The sequence below is a fragment of the Sarcophilus harrisii genome, chromosome 2 (genome assembly GCF_902635505.1).
Source record: "Sarcophilus harrisii chromosome 2, mSarHar1.11, whole genome shotgun sequence".
Lineage (NCBI taxonomy): Eukaryota > Metazoa > Chordata > Mammalia > Dasyuromorphia > Dasyuridae > Sarcophilus > Sarcophilus harrisii.
In genome coordinates, this window is record NC_045427.1 from 517,605,782 (window position 1) to 517,623,993 (window position 18,212).

Genomic DNA, 18,212 nt, shown 5'->3' on the forward strand with positions numbered 1-18,212 from the left:
GCAAAGATACCAGAGTGGTTTTTCATTTTCTTCTCCAGCTCATTTTACAGATGAGGAAATTGAGGCAAACAGGGTAAAGTGACTTGCCCAGGGTCTGAAGCTACATTTTAACTCAGGAGAAGGAATAATCAATCTTCCTGACTCCAGGTCCCAGTGCTCTGTGCACTATGGCACCACCTAGTTGCTTTCTATCATAAGTAGTATCAAAGCCGAGATTAGTGTCCATCTGTCAGGAATATTATGGGAAAATTCAGAGTTATCATAAAAATTAAAAGCGTTTGTAGATATATAAATGCTTTAGTACTTACAAAGTACCATGTTGCATACTGTAATACCATTTGTTAAAATGATTGTGCTAGCAGAATCTCTGCACAAACAGGATTTTTGTTCATAGTCTTTAAAAGACCAACTAATTTAATTATTGGTATTGTTCATGAAGTCCTAGCTAAAAGTAAATGAAGTTTCTAGAGATGTCACAATGTTAGCTGGAGAAATATCACAGAATCGTGAAATTCTAGATTTGGAAAATATATTAGAAGTCACTGGAAGTTGGGAAAAACTTCCTGATAGACAGACATTAATCTGTACTTTGATACTTTTCTTGACTCATCTTCCTGAATTCAAATTTGACCCCAGAAACTTACTAGCTGTGTAATTCTGGGCAAGTCACTTATCTCTATTTGCCTCAGTTTCTTCATTTATAAAAAGAGCTGGAGAAGGAAATGGCAAACTGCTCCATTATCTTTGCCAAGAAGATCATATATGGGATCCCAAAGAGTCAGACATGACTGAAAATGACTGAACCACCACAAAACATCCTAGAGTATCTATCACTAGTAAATGTTAACCTCATTATGTAAGAAGTTGTAATAGTTTTGGAGAAAAAAACAAACTCCCCAAATAGTCACTGAAGAAAAGTTGGCTAAAACATAGCTGGAAGCCCATTATGGGATTAGGGATTAGAGGGGATAGGCAGCAGATGCTATTTTATGCTTTTTTGTACAATAATATTTTAGCCAAAAGGTCAGAGGACCACATAGTTCTAAATCTTGGAATTTGTCTTGACATTTCTCATGCTTTTGGATGCACCTTCTCTTTGTCTATCACTGGTTTCCTGCAGACAAATATGATCAGCAAGTCAGTTTCTTCATTGGCTGCACCAGCACATAAGACACATACAGAAATCAGATCCAATCTCCATATTTAATCCTTAATAGTGTTCACCCAGAGAACAGGAAATCTCTTCAATACCAATTTAAATGTTTAGTACCTGCACTGAGTGTGTGCAGTGTGGTCAACCAAGGCCAACTTTGGGAATAGCTTTTATGATACAGAAATGTTGATTGCAATGGCCTAAAGATTATCTATTCTTACTATCATAAGACATCCAAAAATCATTAGTTATCAACTACTTTTATTAGACTTAAAATATGTCCTTTTTTTGTACAATGGTCCAAAAAAATGCATATCTCATAATCAAAGCTGAATGTTCTAATTTATCAGGTAATAACAGAAATGCTATGCCACTTGATATTTGTGATTTCTGGGGCATGCAGAATATGGTTATATACTTTATTAGATATAAACTATTCAGAATTGACAAAGGATGTCCCAAAAGCCTTGGTGTAATTTAAAACTTTGTTTAAGTAGCTTAAAACTGTACCAAAACTTTTTGAGACACTTTATATGTGTTATTGTGCAAAGAGCAGCCAAACTAGTATGAAGAGACAAATTATCAAAAGAGCCATGGGAAGCTGAATGTTTCTGCTCATACCAAACTCATGAAAACATTTATTAAAGCAAAAAGTGTGCTCATCTACATAGGCAGAGAATTATCTATACTGATGAAATCACAAATCCTTGATACATTTCAAGACAGGCAAAGTAACCTGTTAACAGCTCACACTTCACCGTTAATATCTGTATCAGAAAGTAGTTATGTCTAGATAAATTAATGTTTAACAGAGTTAATACCATCAAAATGGAGATTAGTGATATTGGGATTATATGTTTAAATTCTGAAAAAAAAATGGAACAAAACTAGACAAAAAACTGGGCCTAAACTATATAGTATTTCTTAAATACTTCAATTTTTATTTCATCTAATTCACTGTGTCCTATGTATCTATTAGTAGTGAGAAGCATAGTCTTTTTTTAAAACGTCTCCTCTGACATTAATTTATTTGTTTTAGCATGATTGCAAACAGGTCAATAGAATTGGTTCTTAAAATTTCCCAAGAATGCAGTTATTACATCAGACTGCTCATTTCTCATGCTATAATCTACTTGGAAAAAATACTGATATCTATGTATATTTGTTGTTTTCCATTTTCCTAATGATAACTCACATTGTGGTTGAAAGCCATCTAAATATTACTTTAAAAAGTGAAGTAGTTCCATGATATAGAAATATTAAGAGTGAGAGGGGAAAAAGGAAGAAAAATCTCCAAATAAGTAACATATAGGTATATTTTTCCTACCCTTCCAACAAAAAAACTGGAAACACAGAATGATTATCATCCTGTAAATCAGGTTTTGGCATCAAATAAATATTATGTCAAAGAGATATGGTTCTGAAAATCTGAGTTTCAGAATGAAGACTGGCATATAACTCACAGTATCAACAATGGAAACATGTGAAACCAATTTTATTCAGAAACTCAAAAAGACTTTTAAATGAAAATAGAAATGTCTTAGGAAGATGGCAAAATAGACTTTGAATTAATTAGTTTAGGAACTAAAAATTTCCAAATTTACTAAAGTTTTGTAAATACTGTGAGGTTGGATGAAATACTTGGCATTAAAATATACAATGCCTATGTTTTCTTCATCTATTAATGATCAGTTTCTTGAGGGTCTAGCCAAAGTGAGTTAAGAAAAGTTAAACCAAATTAAAACTTTTGAAAATGGCATTCTTTAATTTTCTAATCATGAATTGAAATTTCCTGCATTCCTATAGAGAAAATTGCAAGTCTAGAAAATACATGATAATACTCAAAACATGCATCTGACAGTTACAACATAGGTGATAAGGAGGTACTTTGGAAGGAATTAAGAGTAAATGGCTATATAAAGGCTGAGCTCCTTAGATTTTTCTTTTTAAACCCAGCAAGGAGAAGTATAAAACTCTGGAATAAACTCTAGCTCTACTCTTTGCCAGTAGAATATAACCTAGAAATACCACCTATCCCCACATCAATTGATGGTGTTACTTTAATGACCATGACCTTGTATGGCGCCCTGAATATCTTCTTCACCTATCTTGAGACATTTTTCTAAACTGCTGTCCTTGCTTTCATCATTTAACACATCACTCAAGCCACTTCAATAAAACAGTGATCACGTTGAAGAGAGGTCTCAAAGGATCAGATGACATACCAATTAACAAAGCACATGGAGCCAAATTGTTCTGTGAGCCTGACTCAGGAGACAGCATAAAGTAGAAGAAAAACAAAGGGAGAGAGCACACTTGAGTGAAAGGAGCAAAACACATGCACTAAAATGTTTGCCTGGTATCAGCTACAGTGTAAAAGCCTGTCAGGATTTTCTACAATCAACTTAACAATCAACAAAACCTTTCATATAGAATTCTAAACAAAAATAAGTAAATAAAATAAACTTTAAGGACACGTTCGGTAAGAATAAGAATATATTGAGTGAAATGTTTTTTTAAAGGATAAATACGTAATTGGTTTGGAGCATGGTAAATGTAAGACAAATTAGTTGAGTGTTCATAATGTGGACTGTTTCTGTATTTTTAAATACAAGTAGAGATTGTATTTAGAGAGCAAATATATTAGTTGCTTTTAAAAAGGAAATATATTTCACTTGTAAGAAAAATGTTAGGATCCCTTTTTTCATCTAATATTCCTAGAAGGTTTGGCTAAAACCAACAGATTTTTTTTAAAAAAACTAAATTAAAATATCTTAAAAAATCATTATGTATTTTTCTAATTTCAACTTTTCAGGTAGTACCATATGTGTACTTGATTTTTTTACTCATCTACTCCCACCATCAGCAATAATATGCAATGACTGATGAGTGATAACCAATGGTGACCCCCCTTCTCTAGAGATTTAAAGGTGACATGTAAGTGCTGAACTGCCTATGAATTGAAGTAACTGTGAACCAAAATCTTTTAGGTGCCAAAAATAGGTCCAGTAAAGATATCAAATACAAAATAGGCAACTATAAAACATAAACTAAACCAAATAAAAACAAATTTTCATTTGACTAAAACCAGTCCCCAGTTATGTATTAAACATATTTACATTTTAAAGTCCAATCTTGAAGTCAAGTATATGAACCACAAAACTGTATATCCCATGAAATCCTCAACTGAACTGATTCACATATGCATTGATTTTCCAAGAGATGCACACGGATATCCTGGGGCGGGATTAATTCTTCAGTTTGTCCTAGTTCATGAGTTTTGCATTATAATTCTACTTAAACCTCTTGTTAAACTCTAGTACTGAGATTTTGTGTGTCTGTACCACATAAAACAACTTATTTTTGTCCAGGGACTTAAGAGATCATATTACACGCCATAATTGAACTGGTCTTCTCACAACTAAAAGGGGAATTCAAGATTGCATCAATCTTATATGTAAATAGAGTATATAGGAAAATACAAGGGAAAATTCCCTACAGGGAAAAAAAAAACTGTTAGAATCAAATAACCTAAAATAAGCAATATGGGAGGAGCAGTCTCTTTTCTATTTTTTAAACCTAATTGCTGTGATCCAAAAGGAGGATTTCATTTTCTCCTTATGAAATAAAGCTACTATCTTAATGCTATTATCTTTGTCAGATGGGAAAAAGAGAAAGTTTTTGTTGTGGTATAATACAGTATATTATTAGGATTGTACAAACTTAAGATCTGGATGCATCTGTCTCTTAGCTAATTTTTAAAGGCCACATCTTAACAAAGTATAATATTATCCTACTATCCCATCTGCCAATGGGAAAGACTCAGGAAGGAAGGGTCTCCTTTGGTTCTTATGCCAAAGAGCGTCATGGAGCGGATAGAGAGTCTGTGCAGAGAGCACTCTACTCGGATGTTTGCCCTCCACAAGTGGTCATGATTATTATATTTTTGCTTTGCCTCAATTGCCTAATTTCAAAAATGAGATTATTTCTTTCTTTTTAAAATCACAGTTATCCTGGGAGAACAAATAAGGCTGTTTATCTAGAAATAGTCTGAGAGGAGCGGCTATACAAGAAGAAAGTAGAATTTATTTTTAATTGATACACTTCAGATGTTTTTGCAGATTCTGGTGCTTCATGTCCCCCTGGACTTCTGAGGGAGACCAACCAAGATCAAATAGATGATCAAAGTGCTTGGCTTTCTGCTTCCACTACAAATAAGAGGCCACAGATCAATAAAAACGAAATATCCAAGATTGTTACCTCTTCCTTCAAGCACTTGATGTTTCAAGAATTAGAACAATGTACTTTAGAATGCTAACCATAAATACATACAAATCTCACTTTATTTTCTGTGACCCTTAATTTAGATCAGACAGAAATGAAGAGATTTATTCTTCAGCTCCTTTTCTTGAATACAAAAATTTCTCATTATTTTAAATCAGGAATCCTCAGGAATTTTTTTGTCATGGACTGTGAGATACATGGTAAATGTTTAATAACTGGCTCTCCAAAACATCTCACACTTTTAAGTTTAATCTACATTATTAACATTTTATCTATTACTTTCTTAAGCTAAAACAATAAAAAACAAATCATGATTTGTAGCATTTGCTAATTTCTAACATCTAAATTCACTAACTGAAAAATTAACAATTGGCTCATGAAAGCAAGCACGAACTGGTTCTAGCATACTCTTGCATGAATCCCTTTGGAAGACTGGTGAAACCTATGGCCCTCTTTGTTGAATAATATTTTTAAATGCATAAAATAAAATATTTAGAATTATAAAGGAAGCTATTAAAATATAGTTATCAAAATGTTAAAAAAAAAACTTAAAAACCTCAGGTTAAGAATTCTTACTTTAAATGATCCTCTCATATATCTTGTTCCTTCAGAATCATACTGTGCCTATGAATTCTTTATTACATTCCCTCTTTATGAAAACTCAAACTTTTACACTTGAGGATTCAATGACATTATCTACTCTCAAACTAGACGCATGTTATTCTATACCCTAAATGTTATTTATTGTTTAAATGCATATTGAGTTTTGCTGATGTATTTGGTCTTTCTTCCTTTACTTATCTTTCTATAGCAACATGTGTATCCTTAATGACAAGCTAGATATAAGTGCATTTATGCAGACTGTAGAACAACATCATGAAGATACATACTTGTTTAATAAACATTTTAAAGTGATAATTATTAAGTGTCTGAGGCCAAATTTGAACTCAGAGCAGGGCTCTATCACTGTACCTCCTAGCTACCCAGGCCTTAATTTTCATATTTGTAAAATTAGGAGAGGTAGACTAGATTATTTCGTCTCTAAGATCTCTTTCAATCTTAAATAATACATTCTATGTTTTTTTCTATCTTTCCATGTCATACATTTCCCCCACTCTGCACTGAGAATAAATTTCTCACCCATAAGATGTTCTCTTTTCCCTCACCATTTTATTCTGTTACTGTTTGCTTTTCCTGAACATAATGTGGTTTTTCTCATTTCTTTTATATTCAGACTTGCATTTTCTTTCATGTCATTCTATGCTTTGAGTCTCACCTACATTCAAAAATTAATGTTTTTTCTCTTTTCTTCCAAAGGGTCAGACAATATCTTGCCTTCAATTCCTTTATGAAAATTTTCTTGAACAAGTGGAGATGAGCTTTTACTTATTCTTCAATAGTTTCTTTATATTCTACTAATATTTTAGGCACTCTAATGCTACACTAGAGTTATCCCTTGGTCTTCCTACATCAGTGAACAAACACTTTTAAGATTTATCATGCAGACATGGCTCTCTTCAATAGTGAGATAAACGAAATCAGTTCCATTTATTCAATAATGAAGAGAACCAGCTACATCCAGCGAAAGAACTCTGGGAAAGAAGTGTGAACCACCACATAACATTTCCAATCACTCTGTTTTTTTCCGCTTGCATTTTTAATTTCCTTCTCAGGTTAATTTTACCTTATTTCTAAGTCTGATTTTTCTTGTGTGGCAAAGTAACTATGAATATGTATACATATATTGTATTTAACATATACTTTAACATATTTAACATGTATTGGTCTACCTGCCATCTGAGGGGTTGGGGGGAAGGAGGTTTGGAAAAGCTGGAACAGAAGGTTTTGCAAGGGTCAAAGCTGAAAAATTACCCATGCATATATCTTGTAAATAAAAAGCTATAATGATAATTAAAAAAATATATATCATGTTACTTAATACTTCCTAGCTGTGTGACCCTGGGCAAGTCCCTTAACCCCAACTGCCTCAGCAAAAAAAAAAAAAATTGTCATGTACCTGGTATTGGACTAAATATTGGGCATAAAGGCAAAAGTAAGTCATATGAAAGTGGTTTTCTGTTTTTTAACAATAAATAAATGCCATTTATATAGCACTTACTATTTTTTTTAAAAAAGGCAAAAACAGTCCCCGACTTCAAGAAGCTTACATTCTAATGAAGAAGTAACATGTAAATGAATAGTATATATATGTATGTATATGTGTGTGTGTACATATATATATGAAACATAGAATAGATGGAATATAATCTTGAGATAGTTAGGCATTACACTTTACCTGACAACTGAAAATCATTTTCAATAACTATGGAGAGACTCATCACCAGTAAGTTGGCTATAAGGACATAACCTATGAAGTCATGGAATGCAGGAAGTAACTCCACTTCTCCCAAATAAAAAACAAAACTCCACCACAGAATAAATAACCTTCAGTTTTGTCTACTGCAGTGATAACTAAGAATTTCAGAAAAGAGTGCAAAAAATGCTTATGAACTAATCAATTTGAATTGATTTAAAAAAATAATTATTGATTAAATAATTAATTAATAATTTATTTTAATTTAATCAATGGCAGTTAGATGGTGCTGTGGATAGAGCACCAGCCCTGAAGTCAGGAGGACCTGAGTTCAAATGTGCTCTCAGACACTTAACACTTTCTAGCTATGTGACCCTGGGCAAGTCACTTAACCCTAACTGCCTCAGGGGGGAAAAGAGAACTAATCAATTTTAAGGTAGCATATAAACATTAATTTTGTTTTTAGTATTTTAAATGTGAGATCTTTTTCAATATCAATGAACTGCCCTTCTGCTGAAGGAACTACTTGTATCAGTACTGATATTCTCACTATGACTGACACCAGAAGACATAAGGAAGTTAGAGATAAGTGAAAGTATGGCTCTTGGGTTCTGCTTGGAGAAGCAAATAAAATGATTGGTGAAATTTGTTCCATCATGGACCTAAAAACATCCAAAAACATGGTCTGCCTCCTAATTACCTTGTCTTTCAATGATCATGATAAGCATGAGCAGAAAGATAATTGCGAAAATATCTGCAGCTTACAATGCAAAGGCTAAAAAGATGGAGAAAACTTGGCAAGATCCTTTAAACCAAGTTAACATATAGATTAATGCTTAGTGACTTTTAAACAAAGATGGTAGAGTAGAAATGAAAAATCTGCTGGAAAATATCGTTTTAGGATTAGAAAGAGCCATTTAGACTTTTTTCAAGAAGCAATTTGAAAGGCACGGGACATAGAAAATACCAAAAAATTAAATTGATTTTATCTTAATGTACAAGAATGGTAAATTATTGGTGAAGTAGGCATTTACACCACATCCAGCTCAATGATTACTGGACAAGGATTTACATTTTGAGTACTATTGGGTGGTCTATTCAAACAAGCTTTCTTTCTTCCCCCTATGCACCTTCTCCCCCCCCACCAGTCCTCTGCATACACATACACACACACAAGTGGGAAATGGATAATGAGGAAGCCAAAATAGCTCAGAAATCATTATATTTCCTTGTCAAGAAGAAAAATATGGCAGCCAAAGGGACAATACTGGCATATAAGCTTATTTGCAAAGTATTACAAAGGAGACCAACAGAAGATTATAAATAATATCACCTGACACAATAGAATAGCATGGTGTAGGGGAATAATTATGCAGAAAGTTGGCTTAAGATCCAGCCAAGCCATTCCCAAGACCAATTCAGATGAAATTGCAGCAAATCTTTATCGACTTTAGATTTATAGATCAACAAAACTCAAATATAACCAAAGCAAATTTCATATTCATTGTAAATAATTAATTTATCTTTTATAAACTCTTAAAACACCATGATAATTCCTCTGAAATTGTTTTTACTTTGTACCTAAGCAATTAAATATAACACTTTCTTGTGAGTACTAGAAAACTTAATAGTTGTACCATGTAAGTTAAGGGAGGACAAAAATGGGCTATTTCACTTACTGTATATAACAAATAGGAATTTAATAATATGCTTGATGATAAATATGGAAAAGATGAAAATGATAGTTATCTTAAAAAGTAGAAAGGCAAGACATGGTTCCTACAAATACAAAATGTCAGTTATTCTTCAGTTCTTGAAACAAGATCATTTACCAATAACCTTTAACAACTGCTGGAATGAAAAACTCAACTTTGGGTGTTTGTCTATTGTTATGATGTATACACAGTCCACTTTCCCCCCCACTCTCTTTGTATGAAATGGTATATGAGAACATAGTTTAATAAAAAAAAAAACACTTTATACTTTCGTTAGCAAAAAAAATTGTTTCTTATGAATATAACTTCACTCATGCCTTACAAACAATGCATTTGATCAAAAGAAATTGTCACCTTAACTACATAAATTCTGTTAAGAAAGATTTATCTATTTCTGTGTTTTAAGAAATCCTTGTTTTTTGGATCAATGTGAATTAAAAAATTTATTTTTGAAGCATTTGTGAGTGTTCAGAATGAAATGTTCTATTTATAGTTAACCAGACTGGATCAGAGTATTTTCAACATAAATCTGAAGGAATATCCCTGTAGATCAAAGGTCACTCTACAGGAAGAAGAATATAAAGTTCTAGTAGAATTATAATTGACCTACTATGATTAAGTCCATTCTAGATACAGCTGAAAAGTTTAAAGATTCTGAAAACCCTTCTTAAAAACAATTAAGACCTTATTACATTATCAGCACATAACACACATACACAAGTATGTACACAACTATAAAGTAAGAAATTATTTTATTTCAGTAAGTATACCAAAATTCATATAAAAAGAGGATAATCCTTTAAAGTAACCATCTTGGGAAATAAAAATTTGTTTCATTGATGCAGCTACTGTCAAAATATTTTCTGGAACTTTACTAACTGCCTTCAGAGTGAGTTTATAAATCATACAAGAAGTATATATGAAAAGCAGTTCTAGTATTTTGTATTTTGTAATCACACTTCATGTGTGCATACACACAAACATACATAGATAAAAATATATGTACACAAAAACATACACATTTAGCATAACAAAATCTCTTAGTTTTAATTTTTTTAAAGTTGTTTCTTCCTATTGGCATAACAGTTAAGTACAGATATGCACAGATATATCCACTTTTTCAGCTTACCTCCATGAAAGAGATTCCTAAGCTCCAAACATCCGAATGGATTCCATATTGCTCCCCTGAAATTCTTTCAGGCTACAAGGAAACAACAACAAAAAAAAAAGTCCTAAGCTCAGCCAAGCTGTTTAAAGAAAAAACAAAATGAAACAAAAAGCCACAAATTTAAAGCAGATAAACAGGAAATTAAGGTAATTAGGTACTGAGGCAGGATTATAACATAAAGAAATGTGTAGGAATTGGAAATTCAATTCACACAACATTGCAGTTTCTTTATTGTGCTGGAAGGGCCAAAAACTTGAGAGTTTTCTTAGATGTTCATGGCTATGGTGCTTATACTCTGCATTTGGGGCTGTTACTCCTTACTTCAAGATGAGTAATAAAATGTGCCTAGATAGCTAGGAATAAAGTCAAGCCTTTGAACTACAATATCCTTTGGTCCTTTTAATACAAACAATTTGTGAATGAGGTTCTGTGGGATGGGATCTGCAGAGAAAAGATAAGCCAAGGTGGAATGGTGGTGGACTAATAATGTTCTGGAAAAATACCACAAAAGTCCCCCATTCCCCATTATTCACACAGTCCTTTGAATGCACTTCATGACAAATGTTTAAAATCTGTTTATTGTCAATAACAAGGCCTAAACTAATAAAGATTTAAATATATAAAAAAAAAAAATTAGGTATTTTCCCCTTTATATTGCTGCATAATCCCATGAGGAAAAAGACACAGATCAAGTACTACTCACATTTGTCACATATATCTGTTTCTGTTTCCAGTGCTTCTACCCACTTCATCCTCTGGATCCTATTTCCTGTGAAATCAGCAGAGTACTCTAACCCAGCTAGTGACTAGATAACCTTTAAAAAAAATTTATTAACTAATCTACTATTAATCAAGATAGAATCATTCACCAGAGCAAAAACAGAATAAGAGGTATTATGGGACAATTTCTGGGGTGCTAGTGAATATAATCATCTGAACACTTACAACTCAGCATTTTACTTCCATGTTTTTATAACTGCAAACTTTCAAATTCTGTCCTCATACCAAAGCAAACACATTCTCTACTCAGACTCATTCAATGTATGTCAGTATCTGTTCATCATAGAATTAGTCATTACAAGTCCAGGTTTGAATTGACTGAAGGTGGGGTATTGGGGTCTAATTACATTATAGAAAGACTAAGCAGCAGCTGTGGAACAAAAAAGACAATTGCTTATTTACAAATTCAACAAATATTTATAGCCAAATGATCAGGCCTAATCAGGTCTTTAGATTGCTCAATGTCTATTAAATGATACATTTTCATCATAATAAAGACTCTTTCAGTGTTTATCATAACAGATGATCCTGGAGAACTTACTCAGAAGCATAGCTTCCTCCTTTTAGCAAAGAAGAAGAGCAAAGGTAGAAAGTAATACAATATATGCTATCAGATGAGGTTGCTATAACTCTTAGTTTTGTTACAAGGAAAAATACAGTGAGGAAAAAAGTATAGTTTAGAAAAAACAAGACAATGATAAAGTTTAAAATCAGTAAGTCAATAAAATCATCAAACAATAAGATAAACAGTATTTAAGTATGAATTTCACATAAAATTACTCAGAAATTGCTGAAGCACAGAAGGGCACTAGTTTAATGGAACAAGTCCCTCTCTCTCTTTTTCCTTTCCTATTTCCTTTCTTTTTAAAACCAAGATTATGGTCAAGAAAGATATGGTCACATTATACAGAAGGTGGCAAAATGAATTCTGCAACCCATGTCCCTAAGATTTTGTTAGGCATGACAATGAGATTGAGTACATTCATTAAATTTTCTCATTAGACAACAAGCCAAAGAGAAAAGTGAATTGCACACTAAAAATTAAGCATAGAAAAATAAATTTAAAAAGGAAAAGCAAGAGGGTAAGCTAATAATTCAACCACAGATATCAGGTGGTAGATACAGAGAACTCCTTGTGGAGAGAATTCTGACAACCTCACATTGCAGAAATTATCCTTTCAATAAGCAGATGAAACAAGATTACTATTGTGATGCAGAGATTGGGCAGTAACGCATGGCAAGTTCAGGTAGCAAGCTCTGTGTGGCTACCCTGAAGAATTCATATGGTAGAAAGAAGTTGGCAAATGCTCCCAAAGCCACTGAAACAGATTCAATGCACAAGGGAGATTCTAAATTCATTCTGGATTTATAATGCCAGGCTTATATGGCCTTAAGCAGCAGTTTTGAGCTGATGTCATACTTGAAACTAAAATGGTCTGCCAAAAACCCCACCAGACTTTGCATTACTCATGATGAGCTATAATGGACATTTTGCAGTTAAAATGCTGAAGTTGGTATGTGGCTCCTCTGATATGACAGCTGTCACCAATGCAGAAAGCAACTTAACAGGGGGGAAAAAATTTCTCAAAATAAGCAAAAAAAAAAAAAAAAAAAATCTGAGTTTTAAGTACACTAAAAAAAAAATTGTTAATAAGAACAATAAGCCATGATTAAAAAAAAAAAAAAAAGTGTAGATCAGAAGGGTAGTCATGAAGAACTGAATGGTTTAGAACTCAAAATTTCAGTAATGAAAGAAAGCACCTCCTTTTCCAACTATCAGCAAAAAGAACCCCAAAATTGAGCCCCATGGCTCAGCACATCTATACCCAGTCCAAGAAGCTCATTTAGTGTAATCATTCCAGAACTGACTAGGGTTTGTGAGAGGAAATTCCAGTACCTACATGCCAAAAGCACAGGTCACCAAAGTGAATTAGTTGAATTCTACAACAAGAGAAAAAAGCAAAAAAGAGAGCCTATGCTAGGGGGTCAAACAACTTATCTTATAAAATTTGTAATGTACTTCCAGGTATTTTAAATTGGCATTTTTCTAAAACATACAATTTTTGAGTTTTGTTTTCAAGTCTTCATAAGCTCTGAATAGAGACCACCAATTGGTCTAGAGCATGTAATATTTTTGTTCTTCATTGAATAGACTGAAAAATCTTTTTTTTCCCTCAATAAGTATTTCATTTTTCCAATTTCAACATTCATTCTTGTAAGATTTTGAATTCCAATTTTTTTCTCCTTTACTTTCCTCTTTCCTCAGATAAAAAGCAATATGATATAGGTTATACATGTACAATCCCTTTAAACACATATCCTTATTAGTCATGTTGTGAAAGAAAAATCAGAACAAAAGGGAAAAAAACTGTGAGAAAGAAAAAGCAAAGCAACAAACAAAAGTGGTGAAAATATTATGCTTCAATCTACATTCAGTCTCCATAGTTCTAAAAATATGTAGCATATGGCATTCCCATCCTAAGTCAACTGAGATTATCTTGAATCACTATATTGTTTAGAAGAGATAAGTCTATCATAGTTAATTATCATATGTAGATTGAAAATTCTCAAAGAAAAATCACATTAAATGGTGAAAGAGGTAAAAATAATAATTCATGTTGACTTTCTTTTTTTAAAAAAATTGAAATTATGAACTTAAAATTTTGCATTTTTATATGATTTTTAAAACCTGACATCTATTCAATAATACACTTTTCAAAAAAAAAAAGAAATTAAAGAAAACTCAAGAAACTAGAATCTGTCAATAAACTAGAACAAATAATGAGGCTGTTCAGAAGGCAATGTAGTATGATGGAAAAAACATTGGTTTTGGAAGACTTCAGGAGTTTACATTTCTAATACTCAAAGTATATCACTTGAAAAGCAATAGGGATAAGGCTATCAGGAGCTTTAAAAGCCAAACAAGGATTTTATAATTCATCTTAAAGGAAATAGGGAGCCAGTGAAATTTACTTAGTAGAGAAGTGACATGGAAGACCACTTTGTCACCTGAAAAGGCAGATATGTAGTGAAGAGATGCTTAAGGCAGGGAGATTAACTAGTAGCCTATTCTAATAGCCTGCAGTGTCACTTTACAGGATATGAAGTGATAAAAGCCTGCACACGAATGACAACTGAGTCTGAAGAGAGAAGGGGACATAGATTAAAGTTTTTTATAAAAGTAGAAACAACCAAGCTTAGTAACAGGGCAACAATTAAGTTGCAGGCCTAGATACCTGAAAGGATGGTGGAATCCTCAATGTGAGTGAGAAATTTGGAAGAAAAGAGGATTTGGGAGGAAAGATAATTTTGTTTTGGATTTGCTGAGTTTTGACTAGCTACAGTTTGAGATGTTCAATAGGACATCTGGTGATGTGAGACTGAAAGTCAAGAGAGAAGTTGGGACTATATAAATAGATGTGAGAATCATTTGTGTAGAGAAGCTAATTGAATGTCTGAGTGTTGAAGAGACCATCTAAGGGAAGAAAAGAGCCAAGGATGGAACCTTGGGGGCTACTCATGGTTAGTGGATATGACTTGGAAGAAGAGTCAGTAAAGAAGACTGAGAAGGAATAAATAGTAAGCCAGGGAGGAGAAGAAGCAGGAAATTTGTCACCAAAAAAAAACTAGAAAGAAGAGAGGAGAAAGAGATTAAAAATGAGTGAAAGAATAGGGATAATAGAGAAGGTAATCAGAAAAAATGGAATGGGATCAAAGGTGCAGGTAGAAGAGCTTGCTTTGACAAGAAGGGTCACCTTTTTATACAAGATAGGAGTAAAGAAGGAGATAATGGGGGAAAACATGAGTGACATGAGATAAAGAGAAGATAAGAGTGGGATCTTGGCAAATGGGCTCTTTTTTTTTAGTTAAAAAAGGCAGCAGGGGTAGGGGATACAATGGAAAGCTTAAGGAGAGATGAAAAAGTTTTGGGGAAAAAGCTGCTGTGTTAAGTGGGATAATGAGGAAATTGGGGAGCCATAAAAGGAATGCCTTGATGCTGTAAGGGTCTGGTTCAGATTATATTGTATAAATTTCTAGTGGATCTAGTTAGCATCATTTTAGGATTTTCTCTAGTTCTTTCTATAGTATAAGAATAAGCATGAAGTTTGTGGATGGTGGAAGTAACCCACCATTGTATTTCTCATATTCATCATTCCTTCACTCATGATTACATTCCATCACATGTAAATACCACAATTTGTTCAGCATTCACCAATCAATGGGCACCTACTTTGCTTCCAGTTCTTTGCTACCTCAGAAAGTGCAGCTATAATGTTTTGGTACAGACCATGACTCTCATTTTACAGATGAGAAAATTTGAGGACTAGAGTTTGAGAGACTGGCCTAAGGTCATAAAAAGAACAAAGAGTCTTGCTTATATTTATGTTCTGTTGCACTGAGGTTTAAAAATAACCTTATTATATTATTATAACCAAATTATAGCACTTTATCCATTACACCACTTACTGTCTCTTACTATGATGAACCCTAGGAGTCAATACTTTTTTCACAGCTAGCTGGTGGCAAAACCACCTTCAGATTTCAACTTCTATGGACTATCCTCCACCAAGAAACTTGCTCTCCTTATCAAGAAATGTTAGAATTGCATGAGATAGCTTAGTCTAATGAACCAGCTTCTACCCCATATTTGTTGCCCTCAGTTTCATAATTGGCACTTTCCAGAAATGTGTAGCTCATCTTGCAACTGCTGGAGTAAATGCAACTAAGAACAACACTTAGCAAAGGCTTTGAAAAGAAGAAAAAGGCTTTTTTCAAGCTTGGCCTCGGTTTCTTTTTTTCTTTTTTTTTAAACTTGTCAAAAATCAACAAGCATTAAGTCAGGTTGCTCCACACAGGCCATGCTCAGTCCTGCTTTCTTGCCACCTTCATTCATTTTCTTTGCCCTGCCCAAACATCTTTTCCTTTCCCTATCCATTTATTATATCCATCCTTCCCCCTCCAGTGAATTTTTTTTTCCTTTAAACCAGGGTTGTTTATTCATGGCCTTCTTTGACAGTCTGGTGAAGCCCACAGCCCCTTCTCAGAGGAATGTCATTATGTACATAAATAAATATGTTACAATGCATAATTATAAATATAGAAATTATACTATAAAGGATTGTAAAAAGAGGTGAATTATATTGAAATACAGTTATCAAATAGATATTTTTAAAAATTGTATGTTCATGGACTCCGAGTTAAGAAGCTTTGCTTCAAACCTTTCTGCAAGTAGTGTACAAGAACAACTATTGATAGCTCTTCTACTTCAAGAAAATTCCTTAACCTCACTATTCAAATGGACTTTATATCTGTCCCCTTTAGTGAATCAATCTGAGCTGGAAGAGGCCTTAGCAACCATTTACTTCAAACTTTACTAAGAAAATCTAATCACTACAATACCCCAGCTATCTCAGAGACATCAGGGAAGTGAGCCAGAAGGATCTAAAAAGTATCAGAGGTGGCAGCTAAGCTCAAGATTTTCCTGAATCCCAAATCTAACATTATTTCCACTCCACCATACTGAACTTGGAATTGTGGGACAGACCCTATCAAGGAGAACTTCATTGAATCTATATATAATGTCTTCTTCTGTAATTGCTTATATGCTTATGTCCCTAATTAGATCGCAAGCTCTTTCCCCATCATTCTAACAGAGTTAGATAAGTAACTCACATTTAGAAAATACTGGTTGACTGAAGACATACAAATATAGACAAAGCTTCCATTATCATAGAGACTGAAACAAAACCTATTATAAAGTTCATTTTCCTTTCAAAGATACAAGTTTATTCTTCTTAAATCCATGACCCTGACTTAAAAAAAAAAAAAAAAAAAAAAAGACTGGTACTTCATCATCAAGGCTTTGCCTTTCAAGTTATACTTCCTACTTACCTTGATTTTCTTTGCTTGGACTATAAATTTTATGACTGGAATTCACTCATCCAAGAAGAAAAGCAATTTTACTATTGCCAATCGGATCTAACATTTTATAATTTTAATCCTTGCTTTTTCAATTAACACCCAGATGCATTGTATTCATCCATAAACCCTTTGGAAAAAAGTAATTTCTTTAATGCACACCTGGGAAGGACAACTGTAATCTGGATTTGAACATTCAAAGAATAATGCAATTTAATTATTAGAGCAATTTAAAGCCACTAAGAACAACATGCATTGTTGAAAAGTTGATTCATTTTGAGGTTTTTTTTTTTCCTTCTCATCATTATTCTGAACTCTTCCACCAAAATGAAGCTGCGTCCCTCTTTCCTTCCTTCCTTCTCTCCCTCTAAAATCCCCCAAATTTGCCTAACAAGTGAGAGCAGAATGATAATTAAGTCTTGTTAAGAATAAAGCAGGAAGGTTTCAAAGGCAGAAAAAGGCAAATATATCTGTTTTCTAATAACAATTACAGCTACTGTGTATAAAATGCTTTTTACAAAGTGCTTTAAAAATATTATTTCATTTTATCCTCATAGTAACCCTGGGAGATTGTTTTATTATTGTCTCCATTTTACAAATGAAGAAACTGAGGGAAACAGAAATTAAATGATTTTTCTCAGGGTCACATGGGTAGTAAGTGTCTGAGGCTTAACTCAGATCTTCCTGATTCCAAGTCCAGTGATCTATCTATCCACTGCACCACCCAGTTGCCTCAGTCTCTCACATTAACAAAGTTCAACAGTTAAGAAGCTGCTGCTTTTCCTATATTCTGGTACCTGAACTGGCATGTGGTATAAGAGAAAAGAATCTAGTTCATCAAAATAAACATCTTTTGATTTAAGGGATTAAAAAGTCTTT

The 18,212-nt window shown here is 33.2% G+C and overlaps 1 protein-coding gene across 7 annotated transcripts in view; it reads right to left on the bottom strand.

The window, feature by feature from the left end:
- The window catches only part of MAP2K5 (mitogen-activated protein kinase kinase 5), a 301,668-nt gene that overhangs the window by 91,694 nt on the left and 191,762 nt on the right, over positions 1-18,212 (bottom strand). For all 7 annotated transcript variants that reach the window (XR_004232393.1, XM_012543497.3, XM_023498214.2 and 4 more), the window contains one exon: positions 10,596-10,667. Coding sequence is in view for 6 of the 7 variants with exons in the window: in XM_012543497.3 (XP_012398951.1) it covers positions 10,596-10,667 (72 nt within the window). In the remaining variant the exon portion in view is untranslated. The remainder of the gene's footprint in view (positions 1-10,595; positions 10,668-18,212) is intronic.